The sequence below is a fragment of the Equus asinus genome, chromosome 4, assembly GCF_041296235.1.
Source record: "Equus asinus isolate D_3611 breed Donkey chromosome 4, EquAss-T2T_v2, whole genome shotgun sequence".
Taxonomy (NCBI): domain Eukaryota; kingdom Metazoa; phylum Chordata; class Mammalia; order Perissodactyla; family Equidae; genus Equus; species Equus asinus.
This window is the reverse complement of record NC_091793.1, coordinates 77343196-77358279: the sequence shown is the minus strand read 5'-3', so window position 1 is coordinate 77358279 and position 15084 is coordinate 77343196. Positions and strand designations below refer to the sequence as shown.

Below are 15084 nucleotides of genomic sequence, written 5' to 3'. Positions count from 1 at the left end.
CTGATGCTCACTTAAATTGCACACAAAAGACCTGTGGTCATGACCTAGGCGTTCCTACTGCGAGCCTTTCTATACCCAGTTGTGTGTCAAGCAGGCAGTTGATTAGTGGTGACTGTAGTCTATACTGCCCTGTTTTTCATGACTGTTATTTGTACCATATGAGGCTGTGTTTTCTACTTGCTTCCTCTTGTGACTATCTCCCACCACTCAGAAACTGAGATTATCTATCGTGATCTTTTCCTCCATTTATGTGATTAACCAAGGGTTAAGTGCACTTTTAAAAGAAGTACTCAGATTGTCTTTTAAGAATATACATTTTCCTTTTCTATAGATTAACTGTGCTCACTCGGCTCATTTACATGTCTTTAATGGTTTCCCCATAAAAATGATATTTCTGTTGAACCTTACCTCCTTGAAATAACACAAGCTCTAATTATTCAATATGTAATATTTTCAATTTCTTCTAACTTTGGTAATTGTATGAAATGAAATACTAAAGCATTGAACCAAAACTTGTGATTAGTTTCACATTCATCTTTTAAATATTATAGCTGACCTTTTGATGGAATGCTAGAATGTGAAAGTTTGCATTTGCTAACAAGGATAAGGCAAACTGTTAAAAATCATGTTGTTTTAAAATTTCAGGTTTCTAATAGAGCCTAGTATCGTAAAATAATGGAAGCTGGCTGTGTAAAAACCAATCTAGATGTTCTCAGGGCCTTGTTTAAAAAGAAAAATTGAAGAGACTTTTCCCACAATGAAATAGGAAGTATGAAGGCATTCTAGTGTGTTTTCCACATGAATAAAAAGTATTTGTGAGAAATTAATATTAATTACTGAGGTCCCGGAAGCCATTTCTCTGGCAGATTTAAAACGAAAGCTCCAGTAGTACTTTGAACAGACTATTGTTGACATTATAATTATTCTCCTATTTTAGAGGAGTGAATAATTATCCTAGCAAATACTCTAATTTCCCATACACATAATTACACCCATTCACTGAAGAAAGACAGGAATATAAGAATTCTAATCAGAGAAAAAAAGGTGGCTTCTTTGTGTGAATAGGTTTCTTCCTCCTACAATTCTGTAAAATCTAGTAAGATGAAAACAAGAATAGTAAAATGTACTATCCTAAAAAAAGAGGAATTATAAGTGCTTTATAAGGAAGCCATTGCAAATCCTCTAAGGAAAGAAATGGTTGAATTAGTAGTTAAGAAGTGAAAGTGACTAATCAAATAAGAGATTTGAATATGAAATTTAGGATTACAATCAATGGGCTGTTGTGAGAGGATAAAAATTGAGACAAGCAAAGCCAGTGGTAAGAAAAAGAAAATGACCAACAGGGTAAAATGTATCTATGGGGTTTTTGAACCAAAGGAAGTCTCATCACATTATCCTCAGGGGCAGGATCATGAGGATGACTGAAATCTGTCACTGGTACAAACTTTGCAAATGTAGAGCTGGCTGCCAACTAAGGAAAAAGAAGTACTGGGTGGGAGGTCAAGAGGATTCAGGGTTTAACTCAACAAGAATGTATTAAACACTTCTGGAATGCTGAGTGATATGCTAATATTCTATGGCGTTTCATTACCAAGTGCAGGGCCCCATCACTCCCTAAAGAAAACATGCTCTTTGAAGAGCTAGGGGATAATAATTATATATGAAATGCTTAGCAACGGATATGCCATCAGGTAATTTTTTTAAAAGCTAAGATGAATATTAGAATCACCAACGTATGGGGTAAACCATAAATTGGGTGGGCAGTGAAGTAAGAGAGACACCAGGACGGAAAAGGCAGAGCAAGTGGTAAACTATATAGTAAATATAGTTGAAGTTCAAGATTGGAGCATAGAAGAGAATAAAAGATCTTGGAATCCTCTATAATAAGGAACAAGGAGAGAAATATAATGACTCAAAGTTTGAAATGGAAACTAAATCTGCTAGACAAGTCCAGTCATTCTCTACTGGTCATTGTGAGGTAAAGACAGAAAAGTAACAGAGTGAGGGTGAAGGGGGAAATAAATAAATCTATGGCCATTCTAAAGTACATAGTAGATTCAGGGCGGAGAACCAGAAGTAAAAATCCCTAAAAGAACTGAAATCCTCCCCCTTCCTTATATGAAATACACTGTATCCACAGATCAGAAAAGAATAGTACTTAAGGCTTCAATCAAGTGGAAAGACATTTAGTAAAATTGACTCCTGAGAACCCCAAAGGGATAGAATAATTAATAGCTACTATTAATTGTGATCAATTAACATGACAACAGAGAAAGATCCGTGACCAAGGGAGAAGAATGAGTCACTGACTTCTTATAAAAGGACCCAGTGGTTGGGTAAATGAAGTTATTTTCTAAGTAAAGTTGAAAATTGAGACTTTTGACCAAATAAACTCAAGGAAGTGATTGGGATAAGGGCAAGAGTGTGCCTGAATTAGGCAGTCGACTGTGGACACGAAGCTTACTACTCACTTGGATTGTTACTTCAGTGTCTTGCTTTTTTTGGCCAGCCCCCATAATCATCAGACAGTCAAAGACTTGGGAGGAAATGGTTTTCTGAGAAGCTTGTCGAAGTCAAAAAGTCAGTGAGCCAGAAAACCCCTTGGAAAGGCCTTTTCTAACTCAAGGAACCATTGCTAATGAATGACAGTAATAAAAAAGAAGCAGTCAGTGCTTGTCCCTGTTACAGTAGTCTTTCACTTCTGGAGTCCACCCTGAGGAAGAATTATCTTGCTCAAACATCATTTAGTTTCTGTTGTTCTCCTCAAGGTCTACTGAAATCTGCAATTGTTTAAGAACCAAATTAAAACTGATGCCTCTGGGGTCTATGTTTCGCCACCTCTCTTCCCAGTTGGGTAATGCCCGATGTTATCATTTTAACGTTGCCTTGCCTGTTTTATACTAACCAAAAAAAATAATGCCCTATGCCTCTTAATCTCCAGCTTCATCCACCTAATTATCCATACAGGGATGCCAATCACCGTCATTATAAAATGAAATCTGTGCTGTGACTATCCTCCAATATATGCACACCCTCCCACCCCATCTTATAGACATTATGTTTCATCTCATTATACTCTTTACACCATTAGCAATTATGTTTCTTTTGCTGTTGTAGGGGAGAAACAATTCTCTATCCTCTTTGGATCTCCAGCTGGACCTAAGAATTAAACTGATATAAGAGGTTAACAGGAGAAAAGCATACACATTTTATTGAATTCTTACATGTATGTAGGAGCCTTTACAAGAGAAGGAAGACCCAAAGAAGTGACCAGAGCAGGAAGTTTTTGTACATCGTAGACAGAGAAACAATCAATTTGTGAAGAATTGACCAGATAGAAGGGTTTGGGCTAGGGCTAGTTAAGTGGTGAAGAAGTAACTAGGAAGATAAGGGTTCATTTAACTAGGTTTGTTTGTATAGATTTCTTGACTGAGAATTCTCTGTCTCTGGTGATAGGAGTGTCTTTCTTCCTCCTGGCTACAGGGAGGGCACCTCTCATAGGAGGATTTTATGACCTGTTGCAGGGAAGAAGGGTGAAGGGGTAGGGGAGGTCAGAGTGACCTTCCTGCTTCTGCTGTTTTCTCAAACCCTTCAGTTTAAAATATTCAATATGCCAAGGTGCAGTGTTTTGGGATAATGTGTCCTAAGCCCCATCACTGTGATTGTGGCTAATTTCATGGATGCATAAAATGTGAGAGTTGAAAGGGACCTTAACATTTTAGAAGGAGGTCCAAAGAGGGTGATTGTGTTTCCAAAGCTGCATGGCAAGTAAATGGGAGAACCAAAAGGAAATAACCCAGACATCTAGCCTCATGTTTTCTCCACCACAGGAATCATGATGGTGAAAATCAAGTGATGAAAAAGGTGGGAAGTGGGTCAATGTATAACTTTGTATCATATTTCTTTCAGCTGTATGATGATAAAAATCAAAACTGCATTACTTTATATTAGGAATGCAATATTACTATTTTATTCTTCACTTGTAAATCTAGTTGATAAGTAATAAAGATTATCGACTATAGGTGAAAGACAACTTTTTCTCTTTGTAGGATACCATAATTTGTTCCAACATGCCTTTATAGTCCGTATCAATCTTGACGTGCCAAATCTTCATTTTATAGTGCTTTTTTGCACAACCCACCCTAAAAATACTCCTCCCATAAAGTTCACAGCTGTAGCCTTTTGCTATGTAGAAAACATATATGTAATTATTGCCTAAGAAAATTTAATCTGTGGAGCGATTCACTTGTGGCACTTTTCTTTTAGCGCCCTCCTCTAGCGCTGAGGACATTTTTAAGGTCCTCCGAAGTGCTCATCTGTCTTTTTCCCCTTCAGTCCTCCCCGCTCCTTTATTTCTCTCACTCACCTTTTCCTCCCTCCTCTCACTTTTTTTTTCTTTTTTTTAACCAAGTGCTGTATCTTTTTTTGCTAGAACAAAAGCTTTGTCTCTCTGGAGCGATGTTATCAGTACTGCGGATGTATACTGGGCTGCTTCTATCCTGGCATCTCAAAATCTGATTCTGATTCTTCTGTTACAGCCAACAGTACAGGCTTTAAAAAAAATCAATTCTTAAGCTCCTTATCTGTTTCTCTGCTTCTAGGATAACTGAATCTTTCATAGCTAATGGGAATATTGAATTCAGGGAGCCTTACAGCGAAAATATATTGCAATTTGTGTAAAAAGCAAAAATGAGGCTGCAATTAGATGTAATAACTACAGCTTAATTTAGATCCATTTTACAGTGGCTTGATAGAAATTGGTTAATATAGAGTTTTTCCATTAAAAACTGGTTTTCATGAAAATATAACAGTTTAATTTTGTTGCTGATGTGTGTTTTATGGACTTTTGAAGAAAAATAATCACCTGTTTTAGATTCTCAACAGGTAGCAAGAGAATTAGAATGGTTATTCTGGGTCTCTGTGTAATCTTAAAATGATCCAATATACATTGGATGTTGATGGTGAACACTTGGTGATATCTGTGATTGTCTGGATACGAATAATAAGGAAATCTAAACACATCTTCAAGTTCTGATTGATTATTGAGTCTTAATACCATGCCTTATGTTTATATCATTGAATCAAATGTACTTATCTCTTCTAATAGTCTGTTTAACTTAAAATCCTCATTGCATAGTATGTAGCTTGTTTACCAGATTCCACATTTCTTGGATGAGTTCATGTATTTTTTCATCAATACCCAGGAATATCATTTAATCCCTATTGCCTTCTCTAATGGTCTCTGTGCATTTCTCACTACCTTTTAGATCCTTTTATTATCCAAGGGTGTTAATATTTTTTCCATGATTCTTCAATCATAAAATATTATTCAACAAGATTATTATAACTTGAACACATTTCAGGAAATCCTTTGAAATGGAAACATAGTGAATACCTTTGTATATATTATTATCTATCTCTTAAGCATCAAGTCGGCATAGAATACCTCTGGATGAGTTGATACCTCATGTCACTCACTAAGCAGGACTTACGCAGAATGCTTGGAGAGTAAATGGGAGATGCCCCTCTTGCTCTGTTGGATGTTTCACCTAACATGTGACCATGGTTGGTGGGACTAGAATTTTCACAGCAAGTAAAGAAAATTCCTCTTTTCTTTCCAAATTTGTTGACTCTTTTGTAACTAACTTTGCCAGTAGTATCACCCACTGATGTAACTAGAATCCAGTCTGGGGTTAGGGTTAGGGTTAGGGTTAGGGTTATAATTAGACGTGGGATGGACTTTTTATATTTGAAATCAAGTGTTGATATCTTGATATTAACACCTGAAGTCTTGGCACACCACAGATCAAGCCATCTGTTTAAAATCGTACTAGGTGGTAGGATTAAAAAATAATGTCTTTTAGGGAAGTCTAAGCCTATGGTTATATGCATTCTAGATGGTATCTGTGATTAAGTTAGTCTCTCTGTTCTTACATTAAATGTAATTTAAAATGTATTTCTCCTCAGTATTAAAGTTATTCTACTTAAAAACACATTTTTGAGCTTTTTAAAGAAATATATAACTACAATATTTATTTAATATGTAGTAATCATTAAAGACTAAAATTTTTATAGAATTTATCAACAGTAACTAAAGTATATTAGACAATATAAGCTGTAAATTCCAGTTAACCATATCTTATTTTTATATGGCACTTTCAAGTTTTTATAGTGCTTTACCATACATTATTTCACTCATTCCTCACACTGGTACTATGAAATTGGCTTAGGTGATTTTACTCTCCCCAATATACAGAGGAAACTAGCTTATAACAGTTAAGGTTTAGGTTAACTGGCTTGTCCAAAACCACTTAAGTAGCAAATGGTGCAGTCTAAACTAGAAGCTGGTAGCATTCACCATTCCCTTTAAATATTTTCCCACTCTGTTGTTTAGCCTGTTAATTCAGTATTTTCTCCACACAGTAGTCAGGTGATCTTTGTACAATCTTTATCAGATCCTATCACTTGATTGATTAAACTCTGGTAATGAGTTATCTTTTTACTCAGGACACAAGCCCACATCCTTCATATAACCTTCATGGTCCCCTGGGGCTACCCCTTGCTCTTCCCACCTGTATCATATGCCATCCCCTGTTCCGCCAGCTCGCCGGGCTCCAGGCACACTGGGCTTCTCTTAGTTCTTCTCATATGTGACTAAAGACTTCCCCTTTGCTACTCACTCTGCCTGCAGTGCTGGTACCGTCTCTTCACCTGGTAACTCCTAGTCATCACGGAGGTCTTAGTTTAAACGTTACTTCCCCAGAGAAGCTTTCCCCTAACCAAATAAACCAGACAGACAAATCAGTTCCTCTTGCTGTCATCCTTCAGCAAACCCTTAATTATCCATCAGTTTGTACTGATATATGTATTTGTGTGATAGTTCCTTTAGCGCCTGCCTTCTCCACTAGTGTGTAAGCCTACTGCAGTCAGGAACCATGTCTACTTGGCTCATGGCTGCTGTCCTGTCTGGTCCAGTGTCTGGCACATATTTGGTGTTCAGTAAACATTTGTGGGCTGAGTGAATGAATAAATCCACATGAGTGCGTCCATAGCTCCTTTTCCAAGCACAGTTCTCTGTTAAATTAGGAAATAATATCAGAACCTATAGGTTTTTCTCCATTTCCTGGGAACATGACTTCTTTTTTTTATAGTGTGGAAGATTGGCCCTGAGCCAACATCTGTGGCCAGTCTTCCTCTTTTTGCTTGAGGAAGATTGTTCCTGCACTAATATCTGTGCCAATCTTCCTCTACTTTGCATGGGGGACGCTGCCACAGCATGGCTTGATGAGTGGTGTGTGGGTCCACACCCAGGGTCTGAACCAGCCGAAACCTAGGGCCGCCAAAGTGGGACACGCGAACTTAACTGCTATACCACAGGGCCAGCCCCCAGAAATGGCTTTTTGATAACTTGAGATAACTTAAGCAAGTCTTAGAAAATGATCAGGAAATGAGTTTAAAAAAATAAAATGGATTACCCAGGGAAATTGTGGAATCTTCTTCCCTAAAGGTTTAATCAGAGCATAGAATTTAAATGTGAGGAAGTTTAAGATGTGTGTGAAGGCTATGAGATATAGACAAGATCACTTGGTAGAACAAAGACATGGACTTAATATACCTTTCTTTTTATGTTTGATTCTTTGTCGAAGCCTTGACTCTTTGCTTGTGCCCAAATAGGGAAAGGGCTCCAGAATTCTTCTCTTGATTTGGATTTCTCTTTCTCCACCGTGATGTACAGTCAGGTCTGCTATAACATGACATACATGTTCCGAAAAATCACGGCACAGGCCTTGTGGGGAAAATAGAGCTAGGGGCACAATACTCAGAAACTTTGTCAGTGGCACATAAAAAAAAAGAATCTAATAAAAATGGCAGCTAAGTTTTACATGTGTTAAATGGTTAAGAATTACATAAATAATACAGCAAATATGTCACTTTACCTTGAAAAGGACGTGAAGTTGCTTGTGGAAGCCGTCACAGGAAGGGCTGCAGCTTGTGAGTTATCATGAAGCGATAGAAGTCCCCTGATATCAGAGGGCAAGTTGCACCACAAGATGTGGATGGGGTGGCTCCTAACATGCATGGTGGACTGAGGGTGTTGGTCCTTCTATCTGAGGTGTGTGTGATTGGTGTATTTTTACATTAGGTTCAGCAGGCTGCAGTTTTCTCTGTTCACATGTTTCTCGTGAATGAAATTGGGCATAAGCAAATGTGAGATTTGTGTCATGCTCAAATTGCCCCCTGATATCTCATTTGCATTGGAATAAATTTGCACTTTAAAAATAAGTGTTATAGCAGAACTGACCACAGTATGAAAAAGTGGGCACTCAGGGTCAGAAAAACTTAGTTCTGGTCCCAGAGTGGTGATTTTTAACCTGGGCAAGCTCCTTCCCTGTCTTTACCTCACTTTCTTTATCTGTTAGTAGAGTTGGTGACAATCGACATGCAGAGTTGTTCTGAGGACTAGACAGAGCAACAAGGTGGAAATGTTCTATAAACTGTAAAGGGCTCTCCGAGACTGTTCTCATAGAACCTATAGAGTTAGAGACAGCAGCTAAAGAAGAATGCGGGGTTGAAAGTTCACCCACGTGAAGTCTGCTTTTCTTGAGAAAAATATGCAAACTTGCCTTTTCAATGAGCATGAAGCCATGCCTCTAAAGGGAAGGAAGAGAATGTGGCTGGCAAAGTTTCCTGTGAACATGTGTTTAATGTCACTTTTTAGATGCAGTCCTGGGCCATTGTTTGTGCTCCTGGGGTAGTGATGTGGATGCAGTAGTAAAGAAAGCCAGTGAGGAGAAAGGGAAGAGGTGATCTTGCTAAATGAAACTAGGAGAAATACAAATGTGGTGTCCAATAAGTTTTGAAAAACACTGTCAGAGCTCTCAAGATGGCTGCTTAGAGCCAGCCCAGCCCAGTGGGTCAATGGAAAGAGAGATGTTGCCACGGAAATTTGGCCTCATCAGATTTGTTACCCAGATTTCTGTGACATTGTCTTTTACCTACTGCTCTTCAGTACTTAGAGACATCATAGAAATAACACCCAACCATTTTCCATCTCTCACTCCCTTTCAATCTTCCTGCTGTAAGAGATGTAGAGCAAACCTGTGGGAGAAAGTCAAAACTACTTTGGGGACAAATCAGTTTATATTCAGGATACAGCTAATACAAAAAAAAAAAAAATATGGCTAATCCATTGATGTACTCTCTTGCTACTTTCAGCCATATTCTATAATTTGGGTAAAATTTTTTTCTGTATTTGGAAAGTAGGTGTGGCTTATTGTCAAGCTTTGATGGTTCAATTGAAACACATCATTTGAAGGGAATGCATTTTAGTAAACATCTTTTGCCTTTATTAGTCTTAGAATTCCCTAGAACTTTCTCTATGTTGTGAGGGTATAATTTTATTCATATTTGAAACGGCGTTAGCAAATTGAACAGAAGGGATTATTCATATAGAAAAGGTTCTTCCTTATTAGGTTTGGCAATTCTTCAATATAGCAGTGAGTGAATCTGTGTAACATTCTTTTCTTTTAAAGGAAGGACAGGTGCTATTTTCTCTGCAAAACTTCACATCCTATACAGGATGTGCTTTTGAACAATTTAACATACACTTCCTTTTTTTTTTTTTTTTTTTTTTGCCTGTTTCAGGAATCAAAGCACAGTCTTCTAGATTCTATAATATGGGTGGCTTACCCATGTTCAGTCTAGTCCAATGAATCTGTACAAAGAGGAATATTGATTATGTGCAATAATTGAGTGAAGAGTTTCTTTTTTAATTTATATTTTATTGTGGTAAAATAGATGTTATATATAATTTGCCATTTTAACTATTTCTACAAAGATTTGATGATAATTAGCACATTTTTCTTCTGCAACCATGTTTTCCTTTCTTTCCAAAACTGCTAGAAAGTGACAGAATAAAGATTTGATTTTGATTTTGGTTTTTCTGATTCCAATAGAAGTAACTGATTGCGGGGGTTAAAAATGGACCATGTAAGAGGTAGTGACATAGAAGCTACAGGCCTGACTTAGCAAAAGGCCAGCTCTAGAATCAGTAAGCAAATCTATTTCGAGTACTACTGTGCACTGGGTAATATGCTAAATACAAAAATATACACATTAGACATAGTGCTAATCTCAAACAAGTGTTCATCTAGTTGGAGAATTGTGATAAATGCTCACGAAAAATAATAATACAAAAAAGTAAGTAAGGACCAAATGGGTGGTAAAGATAGTAGGTGCTTTTGGAGCTCAGGGAAGGGAGAGAATGATGATGTGATGAGAGAAAAGTTCTAGAGGAGATGGCATACCGGTGAGCCTAGAAGGAGCCCTAGGCTTTGAATAGAGAGACTTCACAGGGCTTTTAAGCAGGAGGAAGAGTGTGGTCAAATGTGCAGAGGCATGGGGATGTGTACATATTTTTAGAGGACCTAGATTCACTTCCGGATCATGATCTAATGTGTCCTTCATGGTCCTCAGGAGAACTTTTTCCCTACGAGTTAGAGCTGGAGAAAATCCATCTTTGCTCTCACTTCCTGTGAGTATGCCCCATGCGATGGATCCTGTTTCATCCTGGGTAACACATGGTACAGAGTCATACTGTCTAATTTGTTTGATGACTGAGGTCTCAGCTTCCTTCTTTCCCTTTAAGAATTTAGATCCTGCTGGGGCTGGCCCTGTGGCCAAGTGTTAAGTGCTCATGCTCTGCCTCAGTCGCCCAGGGTTCACCAATTTGGATCCTGGGCATAGACCTACGCACCGTTCATCAAGCCAGGTTGTGGTGGCATCCCACCTAGAAGACCTGAAATGACCTACTGCTATGTACTGGGGCTTCGGAGAGAAAAAACAAAAAAAGAGGAAGATTGGCAACAGATGTTAGCTCAGGGCCAATCTTCCTCACCAAAAAGCATACAAAACAGAACAAAAAGAATTTAGGTCCCTCATAATCAGGTATTAAGTCTTTGGTTTTCATCACAGAGTATGTATTCTGTATACGAAGTGCTTAATTTAGCAACAACAATAACTTGAATAGCATGACATGCTAAAAATAAATAAAAGGCAGTAGCAGCAACAAAACAAAACCAAAAGCAACATTAGCATGGCTGAGTCAATAATGTTAGGAGGATCTAATCTTGTGTGCTTTGTGCCCGTTCCAGGAATGAGTTTTTGCTGAACCATCTATTCTGGCTCATTCACTCCCTCTCTTAATTCCTGCTGGCCATTTGTGAGATGAGCTAGTTTTCTGGGATTATAAATACAATGTGTGGTTTCGCCTATTTTTATCTGTAAAAATCTAATTGGGGGAAATAATAACTAATTCTTTCCTTAGTCTCATGAGTTCCATGGTGTAATTAACTTAAAATTCCCGACCCTTCTATAAAAAACAGTAATGTTCCCTTTAAATCGTATACCACAGATTGAAGAGATAAAATAATCCTGAACAAGCACTAATGATCCTAGTCATTATTAGTTGAATTATTATGAATTTGATGGTATTATTGGGTCAGGGATCTTCACAGCTGCACAGAAAGCCACCTGGTTTAGTGGAAATTATTCAGGCATTAGAGTCACAGCAGCCAGGATTGAAAACCTGTCACCTTCTAGTTTTTATGACAAATTGCTTAGATGTCTGTGATCCTTGGTTTCCTTGTCTATAATAAGAGATTAATAGTAGAACTACTTCATGGGGTTGTAACCAGAATGAAATTAATTTTGTTGTTGTTAGTGCCATTGAGTCAATTCTGACTCCTGGTTGACCCTGCTAGTATTTGAAATACTGGTGGCACAGCTTTCAACTTCACAGCAACATGCAGCCGCCACAGTATGTCAACCCACAGACAGGTGGTGTGGTTCTCCAACCGGGAAAAGAACCTGGGTCACAGTGATCAGAGCTCCGAATCTTAATCAATAGACCACCAGGGCTGGCTGAAATCAATTGATCTATATATAAGGTCTGAGTTAGCACTTAGTAACTGACAGCTATTACTAATTATTTCTCATCATAAAATTTAAGAAACTCCTTCTTAAAAGTCATTCTTTTTGTGCCTTTTATAGCATGAGAAGCTGATACATGAATTGGAAGAAGAGAGACATTTACGTCTTCAGAGTGAGAAGCGATTGCAGGAGGTGACACTGGAGTCTGAACGCAACAGAATTCAGATGCGTGGCCTGCAGCAGCAATTCTCCAGGTATTGTTATGAACTGAGCATCTTGCTTCAGAAGATGCATTTCTCCCTGCACCAATTGCACCTTTGCTTGAATTCCCACTGTGCAAGATTGTGTTGCATTTGACCAGTTACTTCCCCAACAGTTTAAACCTTTAAGCCATCTTATTGCATTTGGACCAATTTTCTGAAACTTTCCGTTTGCACCTCACATTGTCTTGGCTTTATTGAAGCTGCTTGTCTTTTCTTTCAAGAGGTCTTCCAGTAGGTTGTGTTGGCTTTGTGGCCTATAGGCATGTCTTGTGAAAGGCCAGCTAAGAGGATGAAATTTCACTGGTCATCATAATCTTATTTTAAGGTAGAGAGACAGTATGAATCTAATTAACCAGTAAGCTCTTACTCATTACTTAGAGGAAACATTTAGGAGGAGTTAAAAAAAAATCAAAATCAATGGTTTTCTTTCCTTTAAAAGACGTAACCTGAATTTGAAAGGAGCATTCTGAAAAAGTAGCTCTTCTTAGATTTAATTCCAGCACAGCCAGAATCTTTCAGTTTTCAGTTATTGTTAATATGGATGAAGATTCAACCTATTATTTAAAATCTACTCAGTTCCATGGAAAACAAGACAAACTTGTGCAAATACAGTCTTGGGACCAGATATGGGGACTCTGTGAGGGACAATTTGCTTTCATTTCAATATTTCACTTCACCATTTGCAAAATCAGGAAAATAATTTTTGTTTTTTCTCCCTCGTGAGGTTATCCCAGGCAGAATCAAGTTTGAGAAGTTGCCCTAAAATTTTCATGAGAAAACTCTGTGGGTCTTGTCATTAATTTCCCACTGGGATTTGGATATGATCGGTGACGGACAATACACTTCCTCATTATGAGGCTTTTATAATGATGCTGAATTTTCAGGTGGGTTGCTGGGAGAGACCACAGTTGAACCTCCAAATGATTTATCTCATTGTGGCTAATACCATGAATACTTGCGACTTTGGTTTAGAGGCTTCTTGGAAGAACAGGGTGGGAAGGATGGATGGCTCCTCAGGGTTCAGAGTCATAATTGAACACCCTGTTCAACTCTTGGAGCCCATGGTAATACACTGGTGCTGTAGAAATACACCAATCAATACTTTAACAAATGCATGTCCCACCCCTCATGGGCTATTACTTATAGAACTTCCTGCTCGATTTTTCATTCAGTTTGATGGTAACTCTCACTTTGTGTCTCCCAACTTGAAATAATAGATTCCTCTTCCGAAGCAGCTTTAAAACAAGTACTGCTTTGTAATATTTGCCATTTTAATAATATAAGAAAGGAGGAGGCAGATCTTGCTGCTCTTGCACTGTCTAATTGAGGTGTCTCTGTATTCAGGCTATTGATTTACAGGGCGTGCGGCACATGGCGCAGTAAATTATTTTCATATGATGCCAGGTCATCTGCTGTAAATCAAATGACAATCCCATACAGATCTGAGTTGCACAAGAGCCAAGGCAACATCCTAGGCTGAAAGAGAAGATAATTATGTGTAAAACAAATAGTGGTTGGTTTTACATACAGCTTTGCGAAGATTTTTCCCCCCAGTATAACCAGTTTTCTTACGTGAAGCTTCATTGAAACTGAAAAAGTCAAGTCCATTTACAGCCAGACAACTAGTGTAAATCAGCAACAATGGAGGAAAAAGCGTGCATGACAGATCAGATAATTACTCAATAATTTAAGTAGACTCACTAAACCGTTTCTGATGTCCTTTCACATTTTAAAATTTGACTTGTAAGATATTTCTAGTTATGCTTATTTAAACAATCCTGTACCTATAATTTAAGTCTTCGTAAAATTCTCAGTGTTACAGAACATGCCTATAGTGCATCACCCTTGGACATGATCAGCATCTAAATGTTCACATCAATGATTTCTATAATCCAAATTATTGTATTGAATTAAAAATTTTATATTAATAATTTTCTCCTTTTTGCCCCTGGGTTGATGCGTTCATTTTGTAGCTGATGATATCTGAGATGTGGACTTATTGCAAGTATTGTTCACGGGGTGAGGTTACTTTTAAAAATAATGCTAATAACTTGCCTTTTCAAAGTATGTGAAGTGGCTTACAATAAAAGGTAGTTTTACAATATAGCTGACAAAATAAAAACTGAAAATGAAAACCGTGAAAGGGGACTATGGCAAGTAATCATACTTACAAAGCCCAACGTCTTTTCTGGGAATGAACATTTAATTTACCTGTAAGATTCCTGGCAGACGAGATAAAAAGGATAACACAAGAAGATATGTAATTCTTGTTTTGTAGACAGAGGCTACTACTCCTTAAAGAAAGAAACGTTATCTGTGCTAATAAATTCATAATGGAATGCATCACACGGGCCCCTTCATAGATGGCATTGAAGGATATAATAGAGAATGGTCCATGACAATGCAAATTAGGATTAATTCTTAGAAGTGTTACTACTTCTGCTATGTCACTTATGTCTGCAAAGTTAAACAGTTTCTGAATTTCACAATATGTGAATTAGGACTGGTGGGTCCATGCTCAAGTGATAACAGGTAAAATAGGAAGACCTCCAGTGCTCGGGGTTCTCAAGTCAAGCGCTGTACGGCAAGTTCACAGAAACGTCCAAATATATGTTTGTTATAGCTCTCTAATTCCTCTTTTATGAACCTGGAGCTCAGAGGCATGAGATGTGGAGGCCTGGGCTGAGTTGGGTGAAGTATTTTCCTGGTATGCTTGATGGCACTGTAGCCATGGGAGCATCTAAACAGTAATTAAGGAGATTCTGAGTCTCAGATTCAGGGATGAGGTGAAGCATTGAAGGGGAAAGTGAATAATGAAGTTAGAAGCTGGGAACAATTAGGTGTATGTGGGAAGTAGAGTTCAGGTGTCAGAATGAGTGATTCAGGAGAA

General features: G+C 38.0%; 1 protein-coding gene across 10 annotated transcripts in view; it reads left to right on the top strand.

Annotated features, from left to right (window-relative positions):
- Window positions 1-15084, top strand: part of NCKAP5 (NCK associated protein 5) — a 916285-nt gene that overhangs the window by 472446 nt on the left and 428755 nt on the right. For all 10 annotated transcript variants that reach the window (XM_070507565.1, XM_044769045.2, XM_044769048.2 and 7 more), the window contains one exon: window positions 12052-12185. In XM_070507565.1, the coding sequence (XP_070363666.1) occupies window positions 12052-12185 (134 nt within the window). The remainder of the gene's footprint in view (window positions 1-12051; window positions 12186-15084) is intronic.